Below are 21873 nucleotides of genomic sequence, written 5' to 3'. Positions count from 1 at the left end.
ATAAATCATGTTTTCAGACATTTCGCTCATCACCATTTGGCTAAGCAAAGCCAAATTCTGTTGAAATTATTTGTTCCCAATACCGTAATGGCCTGTAGCGGCCATTTTGAATAATAAAATAACTGTATTTATCTGGCAGAATAAATGATATATATCTTAATAGAAATTATGCTTTCAGACAATATCTTACTCATACATGTAGATCACTATTACGTGCATTTTTGGTGCTCACTCCTGTGAATATTGGTTTCCCACTTTACATTGTACATAATACAGTTAATGTCTATGGCAGCCATTTTGAAAGTCAAAATACAGTCTTTAACACAAACTTGAAATCTGAATGATATTTGGTTAGAAAAATACGTTTTTAGACAGTATACAATTAATTTATCACATATATATGCATTTTAGTGCTCACCTAAGCTTGTGATTTCCTCTTTCTCATTGTGCATTATACATTTTGAATATCAAAATACAACATTCATCACATACATGGCATACTGATAATATATTTTGTTAACAATTGTTTTAGTCAGTATTTCACTGATTAATCTTCATAAGCATGTTAATGATCACTCTTGTGAATTTTTGGCCCCCATTGCCATTGTACGCAATACTGTTTGGGCAAGGGGCGGCTATTTTAGATATCAAAATACAACAATGTTCCCAAATATGACATAGTAATTTATATATCTCGTTAGTAATGATGATTTGAATATATTACTTCGTTCATACATCACGATTTTTTGCAGTTTAGTGCTCATTTTTGTGAAAATTAGTTTTCCCTATTCTTATTGTACATAATAGAGTATACAAGGGCCTACATGTATGGCGGCCATTTTGAATATCAGGAAAATAAATATTTTGTCAAAAATTATTTTTTAAGATTGTATATCACTCCTGCCACACAATTTCATGCATTTCATAGCCAATGAGCGGAAAATTTGTATGATTTTCATGGGTAATTTGGATATTTTGGTGGCCATATTGGATTTTGCCAATATGTGGAAAATGCTCAAGGTTACACGAGTGGCATCATTCAGATTCGTAATCAGCACCCTCGAATTGACAAGAAACCATAAAAAATATTGTATATACAAAAAACAAGGTTATGTCTCTTAGATCTTTGGGTATCTGCTCCATTCCTCGAACTCAACGTGGAACAAGAGGTGGTGTGAAGACAAAATTATTCAAGAAGTTGAAAAGGAATGAATCTGAGAATATACCGGCAGACTCTCATCATCCTGATATACATGTAAAACACTATGATCAGGATCAGCCCAGTGGTTATAACTCTACCATACCAGTCTGCATAAGGCCACGTTTTCGTCCGTTATGGAGCGGAAACAATAACAGAAGAATTAGATGTGTTCAGAATTCAAATTTAATTCACATTGTACCAGTTGATACATGTAGCTTTACTAAGCTCTGTACCTTGAATATGCGATCAATTAGAAATAAGACAACTGAATTTTCAGATTTTGTCATTGAAAATGATTTAGATATTGTTGGAGTAACTGAAACCTGGCTTACGGAAAGGGATGATGTTGTTATCGGGAAGATTACAACAGCGGGATATAGCTGGGAACATAAGCCACGTTAAGGGAAGAATGGAGGAGGGGTTGGACTCTTGTATAAATCCTCCCTCTCAGTATCTACCAGTCATGTAACCCAATTCAAATCCTTTGAGTCACTACATGTTAGAGTGTTAGGAAATTCTCGCTCTGTTAGTTAAGTGGTTATATACAGACCTGAAACTGATGAGCACAACCATCACATTCCCTTTAGCATGTTTTTGGAAGAGTTTGGTAAAATGCTAGATAGTTATCTACTTCACAATTCCGAGATAACACTTTCAGGTGATTTCAATATATGGGTTGATACACACGAGGATATGAAGTCTAGACAGTTTCTAAATTTGTTATCAGTATATGGAATGGTACAGCATGTATCCGAGTCAACCCACAATCACGGACATACTCTTGATTTGTTAATCACACGCTGTATCATGTAATGTTATGCTTGAAAAACCTAAACCTTCTCAACAGAGAATTTTAACACGAAATTTGTAATCCTTAGATAGGCAGAAATTTAGACAAGGTCTCCACAAAGCTTTGTCTGTACGGTCTGCACCTGATTTACAGCATGATGTAACATCGTAACATCTATATGTATCAATTATGATGATTCTCTTAGATCCATGTAAGATGAATTAGCTCCTAGAAAATCTAAAATTGTAGTATTTAAACCTCGGTCTCCGTGGATGACACACGATATCCGTGAAGAGCATGATCGGTTCATCACGGACGGACATTTGATAGATTTTGAAAGTTTTGAAGGCTTGTAACAAATTAGGAATAAGATGAACAAGGTTCCTTTGTGTTTTATAGTGAAGGGTAGGACATAGTATGCTGAATGATTAAAAAAGTTTGTTGCCATGGTTACCTACAAACACAGGTATCCACTAAATGTGCCATATCACGGACGGACAAGATAGAAATGTGGTTTTTAGAATTTTTGTACATTTTTATTGTTTCTATCTAAACAGCTTTACATGGACCAATTATTGTTAATGCACCTAACACTCGGGTATGTTAGCTTCTATGTTCAGCATATTGAATTCTTAACCAATATCAAACTTCTGAGAGAATTGCAAATATTTTCCATCATGGACGGACATCTCGGACGGACATCACGGACGGAGACAATTAAAATACAATGGAAGTACTCTGTAAAAAGTTCTTAATACTTTTTTTGGTAAACAAATGCAATTGTTTTGATGATTTGTACATATTTTAATAATATTAAACAGTATTACATGTAGTTGCACAATCAAGTTGCTACAACTTCAATCAAGTTGCTGCAACTTGATTTAAGATGTAGCAACTTGATTTCTATGCTAGACGCACAGTATAATCTAGACATACGATTGCTCTTAACACATTTCTTGTCAAAATCGAATGTAAAGAATAGGTGATGTATAATAAAAAAAAATAAAAAATGTAAAAAGCCATTGATATGCAGGCAGAAAGGAGCAAATTCACATGACAGTCCTTTTACTTTCAGATGTTAGTATTCATAGAGAATTAGCTAGTGAAAAGACTTTAAATGAAAAATTGACATCCTGGTTCTTCCCGCATACATTTTTCACATAGTTTTTGTGGCTCAACTTACCCCAGACGATGGCACAACTTACCCCACACATGGGGCAAGTTGAGCAATTTGACATTTTTTTTTTCAAAGGTCACAATGACATTCAGCATGGGGGTAGAAAGTTATATATAGGTGAAAAGTATTTCCCAAGAATCAAATTTAAAGTTCAGGTAGGGGAAGGCGGGGTAAGTTGAGCATAGGGGCAAGTTGAGCCACCAGCCCCAGGCCAATAATGAATGAGTCAGACATTGTGGTGGTGTCATGTATTGATGACCCATAGCATAACCCCTAACCCCACCATATTGTTTTCAACTTTGAAACAAAAAGTAGTTTTTTAGAGGGAAAAATATGAATTTCAGCCAAAAAAGTAAAAAAGAGTGTGAAATAGATAACTGCTTTATAAACACACACGTCTTTAAATATAATAAAGACATGATAACAACATTATTAGTCCAGATATGGATCTTCATTCTTGTCATAGTCTTTTATATGATGGATGCATAATAAATGTGTGGATACAAAATTATCGCACTAAGTTCGGACTGGGGTAAGTTGAGCCAAACAGCATGGGGCAAGTTGAGCCATGGTAATTCCTATGGTAATGTATCTTAAAAAACAAACAAACCATAAAAATCGATTGAAATGCTGGCTGAAAGGAGTAAATTTACATGGCTGCTCTTTTCCTTTTAAAGAATGTTAGTATTTATAGAGAATTAGCAAGTGAAAAGACTTTAAACAAAAAATTGACATGCTGGTTCTCCCCTCATACATTTTGTACATAGTTTTTGTGGCTCAACTTACCCCAGAAGGTGGCTCAAACTTACCCCATATATGGGGCAAGTTGGGCCATTTGACATCGTTTTTTTTCAAAGGTCACGATGACTTTCAGTGTGGGGATAGAGAGTTATATATAGGTGGAAAATATTTCAGAAGAATTAAATTTCAAGGCAAGGTACTTATTTCGACAAGATTATTAATCATATCAATTCTAACATGCAAAAAGCAAAAACTGTCACAACTTACCCCGCCTTCCCCTACTTATTTCTACAATATTACTAGTCATATCAATTCTAACGTGCAAAATGCAAAAAGTGTCACAACTTACCCCGCCTTCCCCTATTGTCTTTTTAAAGTGTAGAATACAAGTAGGTTCAAAATCAACAGCTAGTTGATTATTGATCATGTTGATACAAGTATTTTTATGATCATGATGATTTTAGGCATTAATTTTCCAAGAGCAAAGATGCTTTTTTAAGGTCCAAAAACTAAATCTAAAAGATTAACAGGTCGCTGATTCTTATGCTTGTTTGTTGGATCAACACTTGTCAGTGGCTCTCTTTAAATCCATCTTTTGCATATATCAAAGCGGGGACACCCCATAACATCAACAGCCCTCATGTATTTAGGCCCTGACCGAATCCAAAATTGAAATTGATATTCCAATCCAAAGCCTAACTTCTAAACACTGCAGTGCAAGCTTTATGCATTTTCACAGTTTACCAGATAAGCGATTTGCTTAAAATTAGCTCCAAAATGGACTTCTAAAAAAGGTATTCATGTAATTTTCACAAACCTATGTTCTGTTAGAAGCATTGTGAATCCATAAGTTTGTGCATGGAAAAATTGATTTTTCTGCTTATGAGATTATGCATTGCATTCTACTTCTTCTCCATCACTTTCTGCAAGCTTGAATTGATGAAATCTACAGCTCTGGACTTGTTCTTGCCATACTTTGTTTCCCGCTTTTTTGGCATATACATGTACATGTAGCTTTTCAACTCTATCTGCATTCCAATAATGTTTAACAATTTTCCTAACAATATAGCCCCAATAACGGCCAAACAAAGATATCACAAAAAATTGTGAAGATTTGTAGGCTTATTCCATTTGAGTTCTGAATAATTCTCAGAGCCATTTTTCACTGCAATTAGAAGCTAAAATTAAACTCATAATCTGCTCAGCAAAGTTTCTCATTTGCATATATGAATCTTTCCACAAGTATTTCACTCGTCTGTCCGTGATGAAATTAATGTCCGTCCGTGATCATTTTTCATTGATTTATTATATGCATAAAATGTATGGATTTTAGCTATGTTCAAATAAAATGATGAACAGTGTCCAGTGAAATACTTCTACACACTTGTATTTCTGTTTCTATTCTGATAAAGAATAAAAAGCTGAATCCATAGACATTATCCTAATAACAAGTGGAATGCCTCTGGCCGTCTCACCTGCACCACGCAGTTCAATATAGCAGCAGTGCTTACTCTAACTCGCACAAGATGTTCAGTGATACATGGTTACTCTTATATCTACTTTTTATGAACTAGACCAATAAACTTACAGAGATATGATGGTTATTCAACAAAAAAACCCAACATGGCCGAAGTTCATTGACCTTACATGACCTGTGACCTTGATCATGTGACCTGAAACTCGCACAGGATGTTCAGTGATACAGTCAGACCGCAGCTCGCGCGATAATGAGCATATTCACGAAGATTTATTCAGCGGCCCTCTATCGGTCTCCGAAGGAAAACGTGCGATCAATTTGGCTTGATATTTGGAGGGGCTGAAGTTATAGCTCTGTACTGGTCGCTAACTTCAGTTTACGTCGAAACGAATTGTGGTAAGTTATTCTCAAGGCCTTCATCTACATTTTGATATATAATTTTTAATATTTCGACATTTTCAACCTACCATTTTTACCTGTTTAATTGATGCTTATTTTAGTAATATTTTAACTACGATTTTGTAGTCGGAATTTCACTTTTGGTTCCTGACTTTGCTACATAACCAAATTGTTTCAATCGGGGTTTTTTATGAAGAAGAAAAGTCACTGTTTAAAATATGTCAGAACCAATTTGACGCAAACTCACCTTATATTTTTATTTTAGAGAAAATCAAGAAATTTACGTTTTACCCGGAAGTAACCTTCGCGTTCACTCTACGATATGGCGCGAAATAATGCTAAAATTGCGTTCGTCGGGGGTTGGTAGGATTTCGTCTTTGGTCCCATACGTTGAAACTTCTGTAATGATGACAGATGGCTCGCATTATTTATGTGACTGTGGACGGTGGACCTGTTTTTATTTGTAATTAAGACTTAATATAAACGAAGCTCAATAAGTAGATGTCTTCTAAAATTTATTTAATGATTATCAGGTTTCGGAATTCCATGAAGCTTTTATAGATTGAGATATTTCTTGATTTATGTTTAAAAAAAGTTAACCATTTTCTTAATAATTAGGCCTAGTCGAAGTTGTGTCCCATGATGATTTTTGCCACAGGCTGTGGTTAAGAATGAAATGATGATTATTTTAGACAGTCTACTCTATAGAAAATAAACAATTTAAAGTCAACTAAAAAGTTTGGTACTACCGTACTCAGTAGTATTTATAAACCATTTTGTTCAAATAAAAAAAATGTGGCTGTCGCAGACAGTACAGTACTACGTGTATTAGTCTCTTACATGCATCATACATGTACTTTGAATGATTATTTAGTAATTTAGACTATGTATCTCTTTTTTTGTCTCTTCTACACACAGATCTGCACACTTGCTGACTTCTGGTCCCTGCTCGCTACTTCATTCTGGGAGATGATCCATCATGTAATGGTCGGACTGATTTGGACAAAGCCATTTTTCATTTGCAAATTTTGAAGTGATAATGATACTACAGAAAATTGATCTTTATCGATATTGGAAACAAGAAAATTTGAGCACAGTTTTGGAGAGGACTAAGAATACTGACTTTGACAGGAATACAGCTTGACAAAAATAAGAATACACAATTTAAAACCAAAGAACAGTTTTAATGTTACTTATGGCGCATTGCAAGAAACTTTCTACTCATTTACACATTCCAAAATCAAGGGTAAGTCCTTTGCTTAAAAACAAACATGTAGTTGATTTGCAATTGAACATAAGTTTCTTGCAATGCCCCATAATTATATTTTGTTCTCAAGCAACTCTTTAATGTTATCCAATGTGCTGAAGGTTAAGTGTTTATGTATGTTCACAATTTTTTCTCAAAAGTTATAATATATTTGTCCTTTTAAACGTGGACGGTATTCGAATGTGGTTACGCTTTGTTTTTGTTTTCCACAGTAATTATTGCATGTGTGAACAGAAGTGAAATATTTGTTGCGAAACACCGTGTGAATGTTGTGTGATCATGGAGCTATGGTGTGATGGTATTATGATTAATTCATCATTTTTGTTGTAAGACTGTAAACCTGGTGGATGTGAAGGAGGGGCCTGGATGAAAGGAAAGTGAACATGTGTCCAATTACTGATTTGCACACTTTAAGACAATTTTGTTCGTGGATAAATATTAATGTGCATTCCCTACATTCCATGCAAAGAGTAAAGGAGAGGTCCACCCCAACAAAAAAGTAATTTGAATTTAAAGAAAAATAAAGTATTGCAGAAAATTTAATAAACATTATGATTCAAAATTTAGAAAATTATAATTTTGACATTTAGAAATTTGCCTAATTTCATTAAACAATTATATGCTCATCTTGGTCAAGGTGCAAATTACAGAACTGATTATGTCACACACACTCTAATTTCTTGTGTATTTTTTTGTTTGATACCTGTTCATGACATGTATGTTTTATTTTGATTTTCTCATTTTCTTTGACAAATTTTGAGAGATTGTAATTCCTCCATTAACATTTGTAGTTTCCATGAATGTAACCTATTGTGACTCGATGAAGAGTTTTTATAACAAATTTGCTAAAATTGATATAATAAAATGCAACCAAAATTTAGAAAGTAATGTGATGTGAATGACATAATCAACTCTATTTGCATACCATTGTTTTGTGTATATAACTGTTTTGTGTTAAAAAAGGGAAATTTCTCTATTCAAAGAATTTTTTGTTGATGTGCACTTGACCTTTAACTCACTTCCCTTCCCACCTCTGCCCAAATAAGTGTAATCAAGAACCTGAAAATCAAAAGTGATTGCGAAGAAGTAAGATTTATTCATAGCTCCATGATTTAATAATACAGCCCTTAATAGAAATTCACATGAAAGTAAAAAAAAAAGAGAATAAAGCTGGGTAGGAACGGGGGAGGAATATGATTTAAAGAAAAAGCCAAAATATATTCCCCCCCCCGCGAAAAAAAAATCACTCAGTCGGGTTCGAACCAGGGTCCCAGCACACGTCAAACAGAGTGTCTACTCAAGTCGCCACGGATCGCTTTCGTAGCACTTCCGGGTTTTTAATGCTATATGAAATGTTGTAAGTCTGTGCGCCGCTGTTGACCAATCAGAACGCGTCAGCAATTGTACTGCAATTCCAATCATTTTGCGATGGACATTGCCGTGGTTTTTTGTGGTTCCCGACTTTGCTACATCATGAAATTTCATAATTTTTTTTTGTCGTAAAGAAGAATATCTACGCTTTACATTGATTATAATATCAATTTGACGCAAGTGTGATTTCTATGCAAAAATACGCTGTTTATTCACACATATTTCTTGAAAAAAATTCTTTTTTCTAAGCTAAATATCGGTCTTCAAAATACGTCAAATGTGCATTTTATTCAATTGATCAGAAATTTCAAAGCCTTTTCTATAAAATAAGACCAATTTTGTGAGGAATAAACGATTCTAAGAGCAAAAAACACCGATCGGAAAGTTCGTCTTCACAGCTCATTACGTATGCATAACCACGGACGGCTATGCATACCGCTGAATAAAATAGAGCACTTTCGGACGGGCTGCGGACTGACTGGATACTACAGTGATACTTTGACCTTAATCATGAGACCTGAAACTTGCACAAAATGTTCAGTGATGCTTGATTACTATTATGTCCAAGTTTCATGAATCAGATCCATAAACTTTCAAAGTTATGATGGGAATTCAACAGATATCCGCAATTCGGCCAAAGTTCATTGACCCTAAATGACCTTTGACCTTGGTCATGGGACGTGAAACTCATGCAGGATGTTCAGCGATACTTGATTAACCTTATGTCTAAGTTTCATGAACTAGGTCCATATATTTTCTAAGTTATGATGACATTTCAAAAACTTAACCTCAGGTTAAGATTTCGATGTTGATCCCTCCAACATGGTCTAAGTTCATTGACCCTAAATGACCTTTGACCTTGGTCATGTGACATGAAACTCTAATAGGATGTTCAGTAATACTTGATTAACCTTATGGCCAAGTTTTATTAACTAGGTCCATATACTTTCTAAGTTATGACGTCATTTCAAAAACTTAACCTCAGGTTAAGATTTGATGTTGACGCCGCCGTCGCCGCCGCCGTCGGAAAAGTGGCGCCTATAGTCTCACTCTGCTTCGCAGGTGAGAAAAAAATGATCACGGACGGACATTAATTTCATCACGGACAGACGGACGGAAATGTTAACATCTACAAGGAAAGTTTACTTCCCATATTTTTTTCCTACTAATTTATGTTTGATGATAGATTAATGTTCAGAGTGCAAGACCATTAAAAAAAATTGGAGTAACTTTGAAAACAATAAAACTAGAGTGAAATGAATTTGAGTGAATTAACTTTGTCCGTCCGTGATCAAATTAATGTCCGTCCGTGATCATTTTTGACTGAGTTTATGATATGGATAAAATGTATGGATTTTAGCCATGTTCAAATAAAATGATGTACAGTGTTTAGAGAGATACCTCTAAACCTTTTTATTTTTTATTTCTACTCTGATAAAGAATAAAAAACTTTTCATCTTTTTTTCCATCACGGACGGAAATTTCAAAATGGAAATGTTAACACCTACCAAAAAAAATTACTTCCCAATATTTTTTTCTACTATATTATGTCTGATAATAGAGAAATGTTCAGAGTGCAAGAACATCCAAACCAAATTAGAGTAACTTTTAAAACAATAAAACTAGAGTGAATTTAATTTGAGTAGAAAAGTCCGTCCGTGATGAGAGGTAGCAGCACCCCCATGAATAAAATGGACTATTCCGGTACTTTCGGAATCATCAATCTTCATGAAACTTAGTTTTTTGAAACCTGAGATATCAAAGATTATTTTAAAAGCAAATTTGATAAAAGTACCTTAAAAAAAATTTTCACCTCAATGCGAACCCTTAACCGATCATGCTCTTAAGCTAATTCCTTACGACGCAGACTAGAAAGACGTTGGAGATCCACCAAAGCTGAATCAGATCGTCTACTATTTGTCAAACAGAGACAGGTTGTATCTCGGCTCATTGACCAGGCGCAAAAGCAGTACTACTCTTCAGCAGTAGAAAATTGTTCTGGTGACCAGAAGAAGTTGTTTGGACTCATTAACAAGCTCTTGAATAAGAAACAAGAAAGAAATCTCCCAAGTATGGTGTCCAATCAGGACTTGGCAGATCTTTTTTCTGACTTCTTTATTAACAAGGTAAAAAACATTTGTCTGAGTCTCGATATCAACGATGATCGTTCACCAGAGAAGTCTTCTCCGGTCATGTCTTCTTTTCATGCCAGCCACTCCAGAAATTTAATATTCTGATATCAACATAGATTTAACGTTTGCCTTAAATGAGTAAAGAAACGTGGATCTTTTTATACATTCTGGTAGAGAGTTCCACAAATCAGGACCATGGTGTCTTATGGATCTCTGCGCAATAAGCAATTTGGGGTTGATTAAATGGAAATTACATGTAGAAGAGATAAGTAGATTAAAACAGATTGGTATTGTTGGTTTGTCTCTTCAATGGTTTCAATCCTACCTGTCGAGTAGATCTCAAGCAGTTCATGTTCAAGATGCAACATCTTCAGCTGTAACCCTTGATTTCTCAGTTCCGCAAGGCTCAGTATTAGGCCCTCACTTATTTAACGTGTATACCATGCAACTTCATGATGTGATTAAAAGACATAATATTAGCTATCATATGTACGCTGATGATTTACAAAATACTTTTCATGTTCTCCAATACAAGAGCACTTTGATAGATGTAATAAGGATCTCGAGGATTGCATCTCAGATATACGGAAGTGGATGATTGTTTTCTTAAACTCAATGATGATAAAACCGAATTTCTAATGTTAGGCTCTAGGCAACAACTAGCAAAGATAAATATCAGTCATATATGGGTCGGCTCAGCTCATATTTTTCCTTCTGAAAAGGCAAGAAATCTTGGTGTTATTTTTAATTCTACCATGACTCTTGATATTCATATCTCTAATATTGTTAAGTCTGCTAATCATAATCTCCGGAACATCCGTGCAATAAGAAATTATCTAACCCCCAAAACGACTGAACAGTTGATACATGCTTTTGTAACCTCTTATCTTGATAATTGTAACTCCCTCCTCTTTGGCCTTCCAAAGTATCAGATTCGCAGATTACAGAAAATTCAAAACATGGCTGCCCGACTTGTCACAAAATCTGAACGTTTTCCCCCCACTACCAAACTACTTAAAAACCTTCACTGGCTTCCAGTCGAACAACGCATTAAATATAAGATATTGCTTTTAACCTACTGTTCACTTCACAACCTTGCCCCTTCATATATTTCCTCTCTCATTCATTCCTCTTCTACTACCTGTACTGGTCTTCGCTCATCTAATTCCATCAAACTAAAAGAACCCAGAACAAAGAGGACATGGGGTGACAGAGCATTCTTTGCTGCTGCACCCTGTCTCTGGAACTCACTTCCCCACACTGTTCAAATCTCATCCTCTCTTCAGTCATTCCAAACAAACTTGAAAACCTATCTTGTGTCTCATAACGTCCAATAATAATGTATGTGTACCCCAATAACTCACCCCCCCCCCTCTCCTTATGAATTTGAGCGTTTTTTTTTTTTTGTTAATATATGATTTTATATTTTTCCAATTTACTGTTTATATTTGAATTATGATGAATTGTCAGGCGCCTTGAGCATTCTTCGGGAGTGGATATGTGCACATTAGAAATACATGTATGGTTATTATTATCATTATCAATTTCTCAAATTTGGAGATCCAGTTTTAAAATCAACAACAAATTATTATTAACATTGCTTAATGCAACTTGAATTTGAAGTATTGCTTATTGTGATTACTCAACAATGTGCCATTCATCCAGGCAAAATATATACATAGGCCTACATGTACATAAACATTTTTTTTCGGGGGCTACTTTTTACAACTCTGTAATTCTGCCACATTGAATAAGCTTTAACATGTCAATAAATAGGGATTTCAAGGGCTCTTTTTTAGGTATCCATGGCTCTATTGAGCATTTTTGTGGCTAAATCACACCCAGTCCTGTGTAATCCCATCCCTGCATTCTTCAATACTAATTATACCAATAACAGAATGAATATATTTGCCTTCATCTAATGCCATTACAGAGATCTATACCAACATCATACTAAAAACACCAATCATTTTTTTTTAATAAAATAAAATTGGACTTTGATTTACAGTGTACGTACATGGGCAATTCCACAGGTTGGTGGACATGAGCTTAAAAATTCAAATTCAATATTTTCTTGAATTTTTTAATACTTTAAGTTTTTCATACATGATAGTTTCAGGAACAAGAAATATAAAGTTTATTTTCATATGTATACTTTGGAAAAAATGGTCAAAAGTTGTGTCTTCCATTGTGTATCAAAATACAAGAAAAATAGTGAAAAATGAAATATGCCTATTACCATTTGGTTATTGCAACAAACATACATGTACCACTTTATATATTTCTGAAGTTTAGAAGAGTCAAATTAATTAAAATACACAACCGCTTTTCAAGTAAATTGGTAGTACTCATTTAAAAATGAATATTGCAACCTGCCCCGGTGATGTAACATGAATAACCAAACAAGTGGAATGCCTCTGGCCATCTCACCTGCATCACGCGGTTCAATATAGCAGCAGTGCTGACTTTGAAAATTACTCTAACTCGCACAAGATGTTCAGTGGTACATGTACATGTACATGGTTACTCTTATGTTCACTTTTTATGAACTAGACCAATAAACTTAGAGATATGATGGTTATTCAACAAAAAAAAAACCCAACATGGCCAAAGTTCATTGGCCTTACATGACCTTTGACCTTGATCATGTGACTTGAAACTCGCACAGGATGTTCAGTGATACTTGATTACTCTTATGTCCAAGATTCATGAATCAGATCCATAAACTATCAAAGTTATGATGGTAATTCAACAGATACACCCAATTCGGCCATAGTTCATTGACCTTTCACCTTGGTCATGTGACCTGAAATGGGCGCAGGATGTTCAGTGATACAAGTTTAACAAACTAGACCAATAAACTTTCAAAGTTATGATGGTAATTCAACAGATACCCCCAAATCGGCCAAAGTTCATTGACACTAAATGACCTTTGACCTTAATCATGAGACCTGAAACTTGCACAAAATGTTCAGTGATGCTTTCAAGATTACTATTATGTCCATGTTTCATGAATCAGATCCATAAACTTTCGAAGTTATGATGGGAATTCAACAGATACCCCCAAGTCGGCCAAAGTTCATTGACCCTAAATGACCATTGACCTTGGTCATGTGACATACATGTAAAACCCGTGCAGGATGTTCAGTGATAATTGATTAACCTTATGTCCAAGTTTCATGAACTAGGTCCATATATTTTCCAATTTATGATGACATTTCAAAAAACTTAACCTCAGGTTAAGATTTCGATGTTGATTCCTCCAACATGGTCTAAGTTCATTGACCCTAAATGACCTTTGACCTTGGTCATGTGACATGAAACTCTGAAAGGATGTTCAGTAATACTTGATTAACCTTATGGCCAAGTTTCATGAACTAGGTCCATATACTTTCTAAGTTATGATGTCATTTCAAAAACTTAACCTCAGGTTAAGATTTGATGTTGACGCCGCCACCGCCGCCGTCGGAAAAGCGGCGCCTATAGAGTATAGTCTCACTCTGCTATGCAGGTGAGACAAAAATGATGAAGAAAAACTGTAACGTGAGTAACTTTGTAACTTGAGTAACCATCATGTAATGTGAGTAACCAGTGAAAATTATTCAGTTCGGTAACATTTTCTGTGGGATGTCAAGTTTTAAGTCTCATGGTGAGTTGTGAAGTTATTTTTTATTAATTAAAAGCAAAATGAGGGTACATCTCTTTGATGTGACTCTTTGTTCATCAAAACATCAGTGGTCATACAATCACACAAATAATTGAATATTAGAAGAAGTATTCACAATGCGAGGCCGTGGTATTTTGGGAGTTGATATGGCCGGGGGGGGGGGGGGAGGGGGGCTCCCAGGCTTCTCTTGAGATCTCGGCCATTGGCCGCAAGATCACGCAGAAAATTTGCGTGCAGGTTGTCTCGGACATAATCTACAAGTAAATTGGTATTAAGCGATTATGCTAATTTATGCATAATTAGTAAGCGAAATCATACTTTTCCCTCCTACTCCCTAATAAAGCTCCAATTGTTCCAATTTTTGGTATAAAATCTCTTTTTGATGTTCCTAGCAATGAATTTTACACACATTAATGAATTTTTAATGACATGTGTGTTGTTAACCATACATGGACAAAATGTAACGTGAGTAACCGTAACGTGAGTAACCATATTATCTGCACCCCAAGTATAAACCATGTGTTCTCTATTTTTTTAATGATATACAAAGTTTGTCTCCCTAATATACTTCTTTGAAATGGATATAATCAACTTTCATAAAAGCCTTGTATGAGGAGACTTTTCACGTATGTCGACTTTTCAATTTTTGCATGTCCAAATCATGTAACGTGAGTAACCAACACATTCTAAAGATTTGCCAGGAGCATAATAGAATTTCCCAAGTTTTGTTTGTATACAAACGATAGTCAGACTGTGTACTTTGTTGTGATAAGGAGATATTTAGTTCCTATCAATAATAATGGAGTTACAGCTCTAAGTATGAGTCAAGGTGTCTCCAAATGTAACTAACGTAACCGTGGAATAGCCCACATGTAAATCAGATTTTTAACAATTAAATCAGATTTTTTTTTTAACAAGATGTTTTAAAACAATGCGCAAACACCAATAATATAATGCTTCACCCTGACATAAACTTTGAAAATCATGCATTTTGCTACTGAAATTAGCTTTTCAATTGAAAATAAAATCAAGTAAAAATAGAATTTATAGACAATATTAATTTCATGAAGATGCTGACAATTTCTACTATGTCTGTGTCCTTAGATATAGGGAGCTCCTAATGACTGGTTCAAGCCAAGTTCATAAACTGTCTTGGTAAACCATAAGCTAATTTAATGCAGCATAGTAGGTGTTCTGATTCGAAGCTCAAAATGAGGATCAGTTTCTTTAGAAGAATTCCATGACTCTGAGACTCCCATTCTCCAATAAGAAACATTTTTTATTTTCAAGCCAAGGACTGAAGATCATACACTGCATGTTAAAGACTAGAAAAAATGACAAGTGCTGAGGACACAGATGCCCATGCTTAACGCAATCAGAAATTCATTCATTTTGATTCAACTGAAAATAGTGCAGAAACTATGCATATAATAAACAAATTGAGACCTTTGAATAAACTTGCATATAATGAGCTGTGACCTTCGACTTTTGACCTGCAGACTTTGAATTCAAACTTGGCCTGTATTTTGGTGTAATCTACATATGTACACACCAGTTCTTATAAATCTGTTGAATATTTCAAAGGTGATGTGGAAACAAACTCGCATAATGAGCTGTGACCTTTGACCTGCAGACTCTGAATTAAAACTTAACAAGTATTTGGTGTTTTCTACCTACATGTACACACCTAATATTTTAAAATCCATTAAGTATTTTTTTAGTTGTTGTACGGAAACCAACTTGTATATTTCATGAGCTGTGACCTTCAGTGATACATGTACACTATTACACTTATCTCCAAGTTTTATGAACTAGGTCCACATACTTTCGAAGTTATGACAACATTTCAAAAACTTAACCTTGTTTAAGATTTTGATATTGATTTCCCCCAACACTGTCTATAAAGTTCATTGACCCTAAATGACCTTTTACCTTGGTCATGTGATCTGAAACTGGGGCAGCATGTTCAGTAATACTTGATTACCCTTGTGTCCAAGTTTCATGAACTATTTCCATATACTTTCTAGTTTCTAAGTTATGATGACATTTCAAAAATTTACCCTTGATTAAGATTTCAATGTTGATGCCGGCGCCGTTGCTGCCGGAAAAGCGACGACTATAGTCTCGCTCTGCTATGCAGGTGAGAAAAAAAACAAATGCTTAATTTTGGCAAAAAGCAAAGAATGTGTGTTTGTTATATGATTAATTTAATTTACCTAGGGCATGCATGCCCTGCATACATTTTATTTATATATACATGTATTATTGAACCGTTCTCAATGTACCACAACCATACACCTGGCAAAGTCTGAACAGGCCTTGATTCAAATCAATCCTGGTAAAATTCTCTGATTGAATTCAGCCCTACAAGTTCAGGGTTTCTTTTTTTTTAATTCCTCTCTTTAATTTATTTTGTGTTCTGAGGAGCTACAGATTGGATAGATATGAATATTTTGTAAGTGTTGGAGAAAAGTATACATGTAGTATTTCATGCGAATGATCAAAATAGAATGCCAATAACCCTTGACTTATATTTTCTCAAAAAATGTCATCTGAAACTCTTGGATTTTGACCAAAAAAAAGAAACAGTGGAGTAGGGGTCTACATATACATGTAAGTGTTAACTGCTTTACATCTTTGGTTTTGCAAGATTACAGTAACTTCATTTTATTGACTCGATTTCAATTGCTCTGAAACATGCATGAAGGGCTTAAATACATGATCTATAAATTTAATAAAATCTACTTCTTTTTGAGTACCGGTAAAAAAAAGTTCATTGACCTTGGACCTTAATCAAATTCAACTCACATTCCAAAATGACCTGCACCTTCAAGAGATGGACCTCTTGTATGAATTTGGCAATCCTACAGGTCTCAAAGATATAGTAAGTTATTGTGTGTACAGCACAGCACAGTGCCAGTCATGGAAAGTTCATTGTCCTTTGACCTTATCCAAATCAGCTCACATTCGAACTTGACCTGTGCCTTCAGGAGATGGACCTCTGGTATGAATTTGGCAATGGACCTCTAGTATGAATTTGGTGATCCCACCTCGAAGCTATAAAAAGTTATTGGGTGTACAACACAATTGTGCCAGTCATGGAAAGTTCATTGACCTTTGACCTTATTCGAATTCGACTCATATTCGAACATGACCTGTGCCTTCAGGAGATGGAACTCTGGTGTGAATTTGGTGATTCCACCTCGAAGCTACATGTATAGGGTCATTCCATCTGGATTCTCCCAGTGGTTGTACCCGACCGTATCAGAATTCGTTGAAATTTGGTACACATAAAATTCACCATGGCCCACGCACAAAACAAAAAAATTAGTCCAATCGGTCTGTCGGTTCTCATGCTATGGCCAGCCCTTTTCTCCTTGTTTTGACGAAAATGGGCATGACCTTCAACTTTCAATGGCCATTGCCTCGTAACATGTTGACCAATTTTCATGAAACTGGTACCATTTAATAGGAAATTCAGAGAGAAATCCAAAACATGCATCAAATAATGCATTGGAGATTTATAAGGTAATGACCTTTGACCTTTATTTCGACCTTGAGTTTGACCCCCGGACAAACAATTTTTTTACTTGGTTTTCGTGTATGTTAATTATTTGTATGATATTGACAAAATATGCTAAAACCAATGATATTTTATTTCTTCACCTTTTAAAACTGTTCCAAAGATACCATGAAATTTCACTCTAGTCCCACATACTGATATTCATGTTAGTAAAGTGTTTATCAGTTACATCATTTCTTCCAATCTTAAAGGGGAAGTTCACCCTGAAGAAAAGTTTGTTGTAAAAATAGCAGAAAAAATAATAAAAAATATTGGTGAAGGTTTGAAGAAAATCCGTTAAAGATTAAGAAAGTTATTAGAATTCAAAGTTTTGGATTTGTGACGTCATATGCGAGCAGCATTCCTACATAGCGAATGGTAAAAAAACAATGAATTTCAAATTTTGTATGGTTCCTGATGACTTTATTTTGTTTTCTATTTATGATCGGGTGTGAAATGATTTGTCTATTGATATACAAAAGGCACAGTAAAAACCGTTTTCAATTTTCTGAGAAAATGACATTTAAAAGATTTTTTACCACTTGCTTTGTAGGAGTGCTGCTCGCATATGACGTCACAAATTCAAAACTATGAATTCTAATAACTTTCTTAATCATTGACGGATTTTCCTCAAACCTTCACCAATATTTTTTATTATTTTTTCTGCTATTTTTACAACAAACTTTTCTTCAGGGTGAACTTCCCCTTTAAGTTACAGTATGCAAAAAAAAAAAAATTAGCTCATCAGTTCACAAATGAAACATTAAACATTTATGCTCATGAGTAGGTATCTGTTTAGGCATTTTGATGTTCAGCAATATTCTTTTTAGAAAGTGTTTCCTTATCATCAAATTCTTGAGTACATGTATATTTATATGCCTATTTAAGAATCCCATAAAAGTAAACACTTTACTAACAACAATATATTGCTGAATATCAAAATGCCTAAACAGATACCTATTCATGAGCATAAATGCTTAATGTTTCATTTGTGAACTGATGAGCTTAATTTTTGTTCATGTGTATGCAAAATGTAACTGAAGATTGGAAGAAATCGTGTAAGTGGTAAACACTTAACTAACATGAATATCAGTATGTAGGACTTGAGTGAAATTTCATGGTATCTTTGGAAGAGTTTTAAAAGGTGAAGAAATAAAATATCATCATTGGTTTTAACATATTTTGTCAATATCATACAAACAATTAACGGACACGAATATGAAGTTAAAAAAATATTTGTCTGGGGGTCAAATTCAAGGCCAAAATAAAGGTCAAAGGTCACAACCTTATAAATCGCTCCAATACATTATTTGATGCATGTTTTGGATTCCTCTCTGAATTTCCTAATGAATGGTACCAGTTTCGTGAAAATTGGTCAACATGTTACGACGCAATGGCCATTGAAAGTTGAAGGTCACGCCCATTTTTGTCAAAACAAGGAGAAAAGGGAGGGCCGTAGCGCGAGATCCGACTGACCGATTAGACTAATTTTTTTTGTTTTGTGCATGGGCCATGGTGAATTTTATGCATACCAAAACCAATTTACAACAAATTCCGAGAGGGTCGGGTACAAAATTGCACATTCATTGGGTGACTTGGCAAGGAATGACCCTATAGAAAGTTATTGGGTGTACAACACAATTGTGCCAATCATGGAAAGTTCATTGACCTTTGACCTTATTCGAATTGACTCATATTCGAACTTGACCTGTGCCTTCAGGAGAAGGACCTCTGGTATGAATTTGGTGATCCCAACTCGAAGCTATAGAAAGTTATTGGGTGTACAACACAATTGTGCCAGTCATGGAAAGTTCATTGACCTTTGACCTTGTTCAAATTGACTCATATTCAAACTTGACCTGTGCCTTCAGGAGAAGGACCTCTGGTATGACTTTGGTGATCCCAACTCGAAGCTATAGAAAGTTATTGGGTGTACAACACAATTGTGCAAGTCATGGAAAGTTCACTGACCTTTGACCTTATTCGAATTCGACTCATATTCGAACTTGACCTGTGCTTTCAGGAGATGGACCTCTGGTATGAATCTGGTGATCCCACCTCGAAGCTATAGAAAGTTATTTGGTGTACAACACAATTGTTGACAACGACGGCGGAAATAGTGATACCTTTATCTCGCTCCGCTACACACTGAGGCGAGACAAAAACCATAATGTGAACATTATATTACACCTAGATAGATCATTGGGATTTGATTGGTTGTTTGATATCGTTCATTCAGCCCATTTTGCAATGACGTTATCAACCATGCAATTTTGTATCCATTCATCGTGCAATCTTGGATCCATACGATTTTGTCCATTGCACGCGCGCACCGAGACAGCTCATGGACAAATAAACACGCATGTTGTAATGACGAAACAATCAACAGACCGAACTCGCACTGCATGAGCATGTTTTGCATCGAAATTCATAAATTTCACATGAAAAAAAATCAGTTTTTATGTGTCACATAAACCAAATAATGAATGCTTTTTTCATTCATGCAATGGATAGAATACTTCATTCGGTGAAAGATGAAACAATAATCCAATGCATCATATCATCTTTCACTTCATGAAGTATTCTGTCCATTGCACTCATAAACATTCATTATTTGTATAACATACATGTAGTATACATGTACATGTACAATAGAACAGACAATCACAGCACTGCTGTATGCAAAGTATGATGCAGTATTTCAAGCAGATCAAGTCTCTAAAGGCGCAAAATTGATAAAGTAACAGGACAATGAAAATATAGCATGCATTTTTAGCAATCTCTTTACACTACATGTACATGTACATGTACATTAGGGAAAGGGTATCAATACAGTATCTCTGCACTACCAATGTTAGAAGTAAAACCCAACATGTAACAGTATTAACAAGTGGAATGCCTCTGGCCGTCTCACCTGCATCACGCAGTTCAATATAGCAGCAGTGCTGATTTTGAAAACTACTCTAACTCGTACAAGATCTTCAGTGATACATGGTTACTCTTAGTCTTATGTCCACTTTTTATGAACTAGACCAATAAACTAACAGAGATATGATGGTTCTTCAAAAAAAAAACCCAACATGGCCAAAGTTAATTGACTTTACATGACCTTTGACCTTGATAATGTGACCTGAAACTTGCACAGGATGTTCAGTGATACTTGATTACTCTTATGTCCAAGTTTCAGGAATCAGATCCATAAACTTTAAAAGTTATGATGGTGATTCAGGGCAAGTCCAAGAATTCGCGCGCGTTACATATGGGACATTTCAGAGGCTTTAATGACCTGAAAAATAGTGTTAAATGACGTTGATTAGATTGAATACCCTCATGATGGTAGACATTTAGGAGAAGAATAATCATGCAAAAAATTGTGACATATGACCTTGATCTTGACCTTTTAGAGCGAAAAGATGCGCCGTTACGTATGGGACGCAGAGAAAAGACAATTTTTAATACATTAGTTTCAAGTTGAGAATTCTCTGAAAGTATTTCACTTGACAACTTGAAACTTAGTGTGATACCTGTAGAAGTCTCAATACTAAAGTACATTTATGGCAAGTTTCATGTCATAAGCCAATTCCCTCTAATTACAGACTCTAATTAAACAAATTAATGACATGTTACGTATGGGACAGTTACGTATGGGACATTTTGTCCCCATAGAGAACGTACACAATTTTCCCCATAATTCAAAAATTGAAATAATTTAAAATATGGAAATAACAAGAGTTTCTTTCTTTTTAAATGTTCTACTGAGACATATTTGATATCACTGAAGGGGAAATTAGCCATTTCAACCTTTTTACTCCTTGTTTTTCATGGTTTTATGAATTTCTTATGTATTTCTATTGTTTTTATTTTTTCATATTTTTCCATTTTCACATTTTTTGGGGCTTCATTTGTATTCATTAATCAGTATTCATAACAAATCAGTGTTTAAAAACTAAAGAAAAGGTAAATATTCAGTTTTTAGAGCACTCTTCAAATTTGTTTTTCTCCATTCACTTTGTACACAAATCTCCCCATTGACATTGTGTGTAAATGTCCCATACGTAACATGTTGTCCCATACATAACAATTTTTTAA

At 34.9% G+C, this 21873-nt stretch overlaps 1 protein-coding gene and 1 long non-coding RNA gene across 3 annotated transcripts in view; one reads left to right on the top strand and one right to left on the bottom strand.

The window, feature by feature from the left end:
* The window catches only part of LOC121415061 (small ubiquitin-related modifier 3-like), a 58917-nt gene that overhangs the window by 18141 nt on the left and 18903 nt on the right, over nt 1-21873 (bottom strand). The window contains exon 1 of one of the 2 annotated variants that reach the window (XM_041608151.1): nt 19756-19788. The exons of the other annotated variant lie outside the window; for it this stretch is intronic. Within the exon in view, the coding sequence (XP_041464085.1) occupies nt 19756-19782 (27 nt within the window). The 5' untranslated portion in view covers nt 19783-19788. Of the gene's footprint in view, nt 1-19755; nt 19789-21873 lie in introns of those variants that run through there. 2 annotated transcript variants of the gene reach the window in all.
* On the top strand, nt 5715-7226 carry LOC121415075. Its single transcript, XR_005969948.1, has 2 exons — nt 5715-5782; nt 6704-7226. It is a non-coding gene; the product is annotated as an uncharacterized LOC121415075 (long non-coding RNA).

The sequence above is a fragment of the Lytechinus variegatus genome, chromosome 1 (assembly GCF_018143015.1).
Source record: "Lytechinus variegatus isolate NC3 chromosome 1, Lvar_3.0, whole genome shotgun sequence".
Classification (NCBI taxonomy): domain Eukaryota; kingdom Metazoa; phylum Echinodermata; class Echinoidea; order Temnopleuroida; family Toxopneustidae; genus Lytechinus; species Lytechinus variegatus.
The sequence above is the reverse complement of the archived record's forward strand: the minus strand, read 5'-3'. Positions and strand labels throughout refer to the sequence as shown.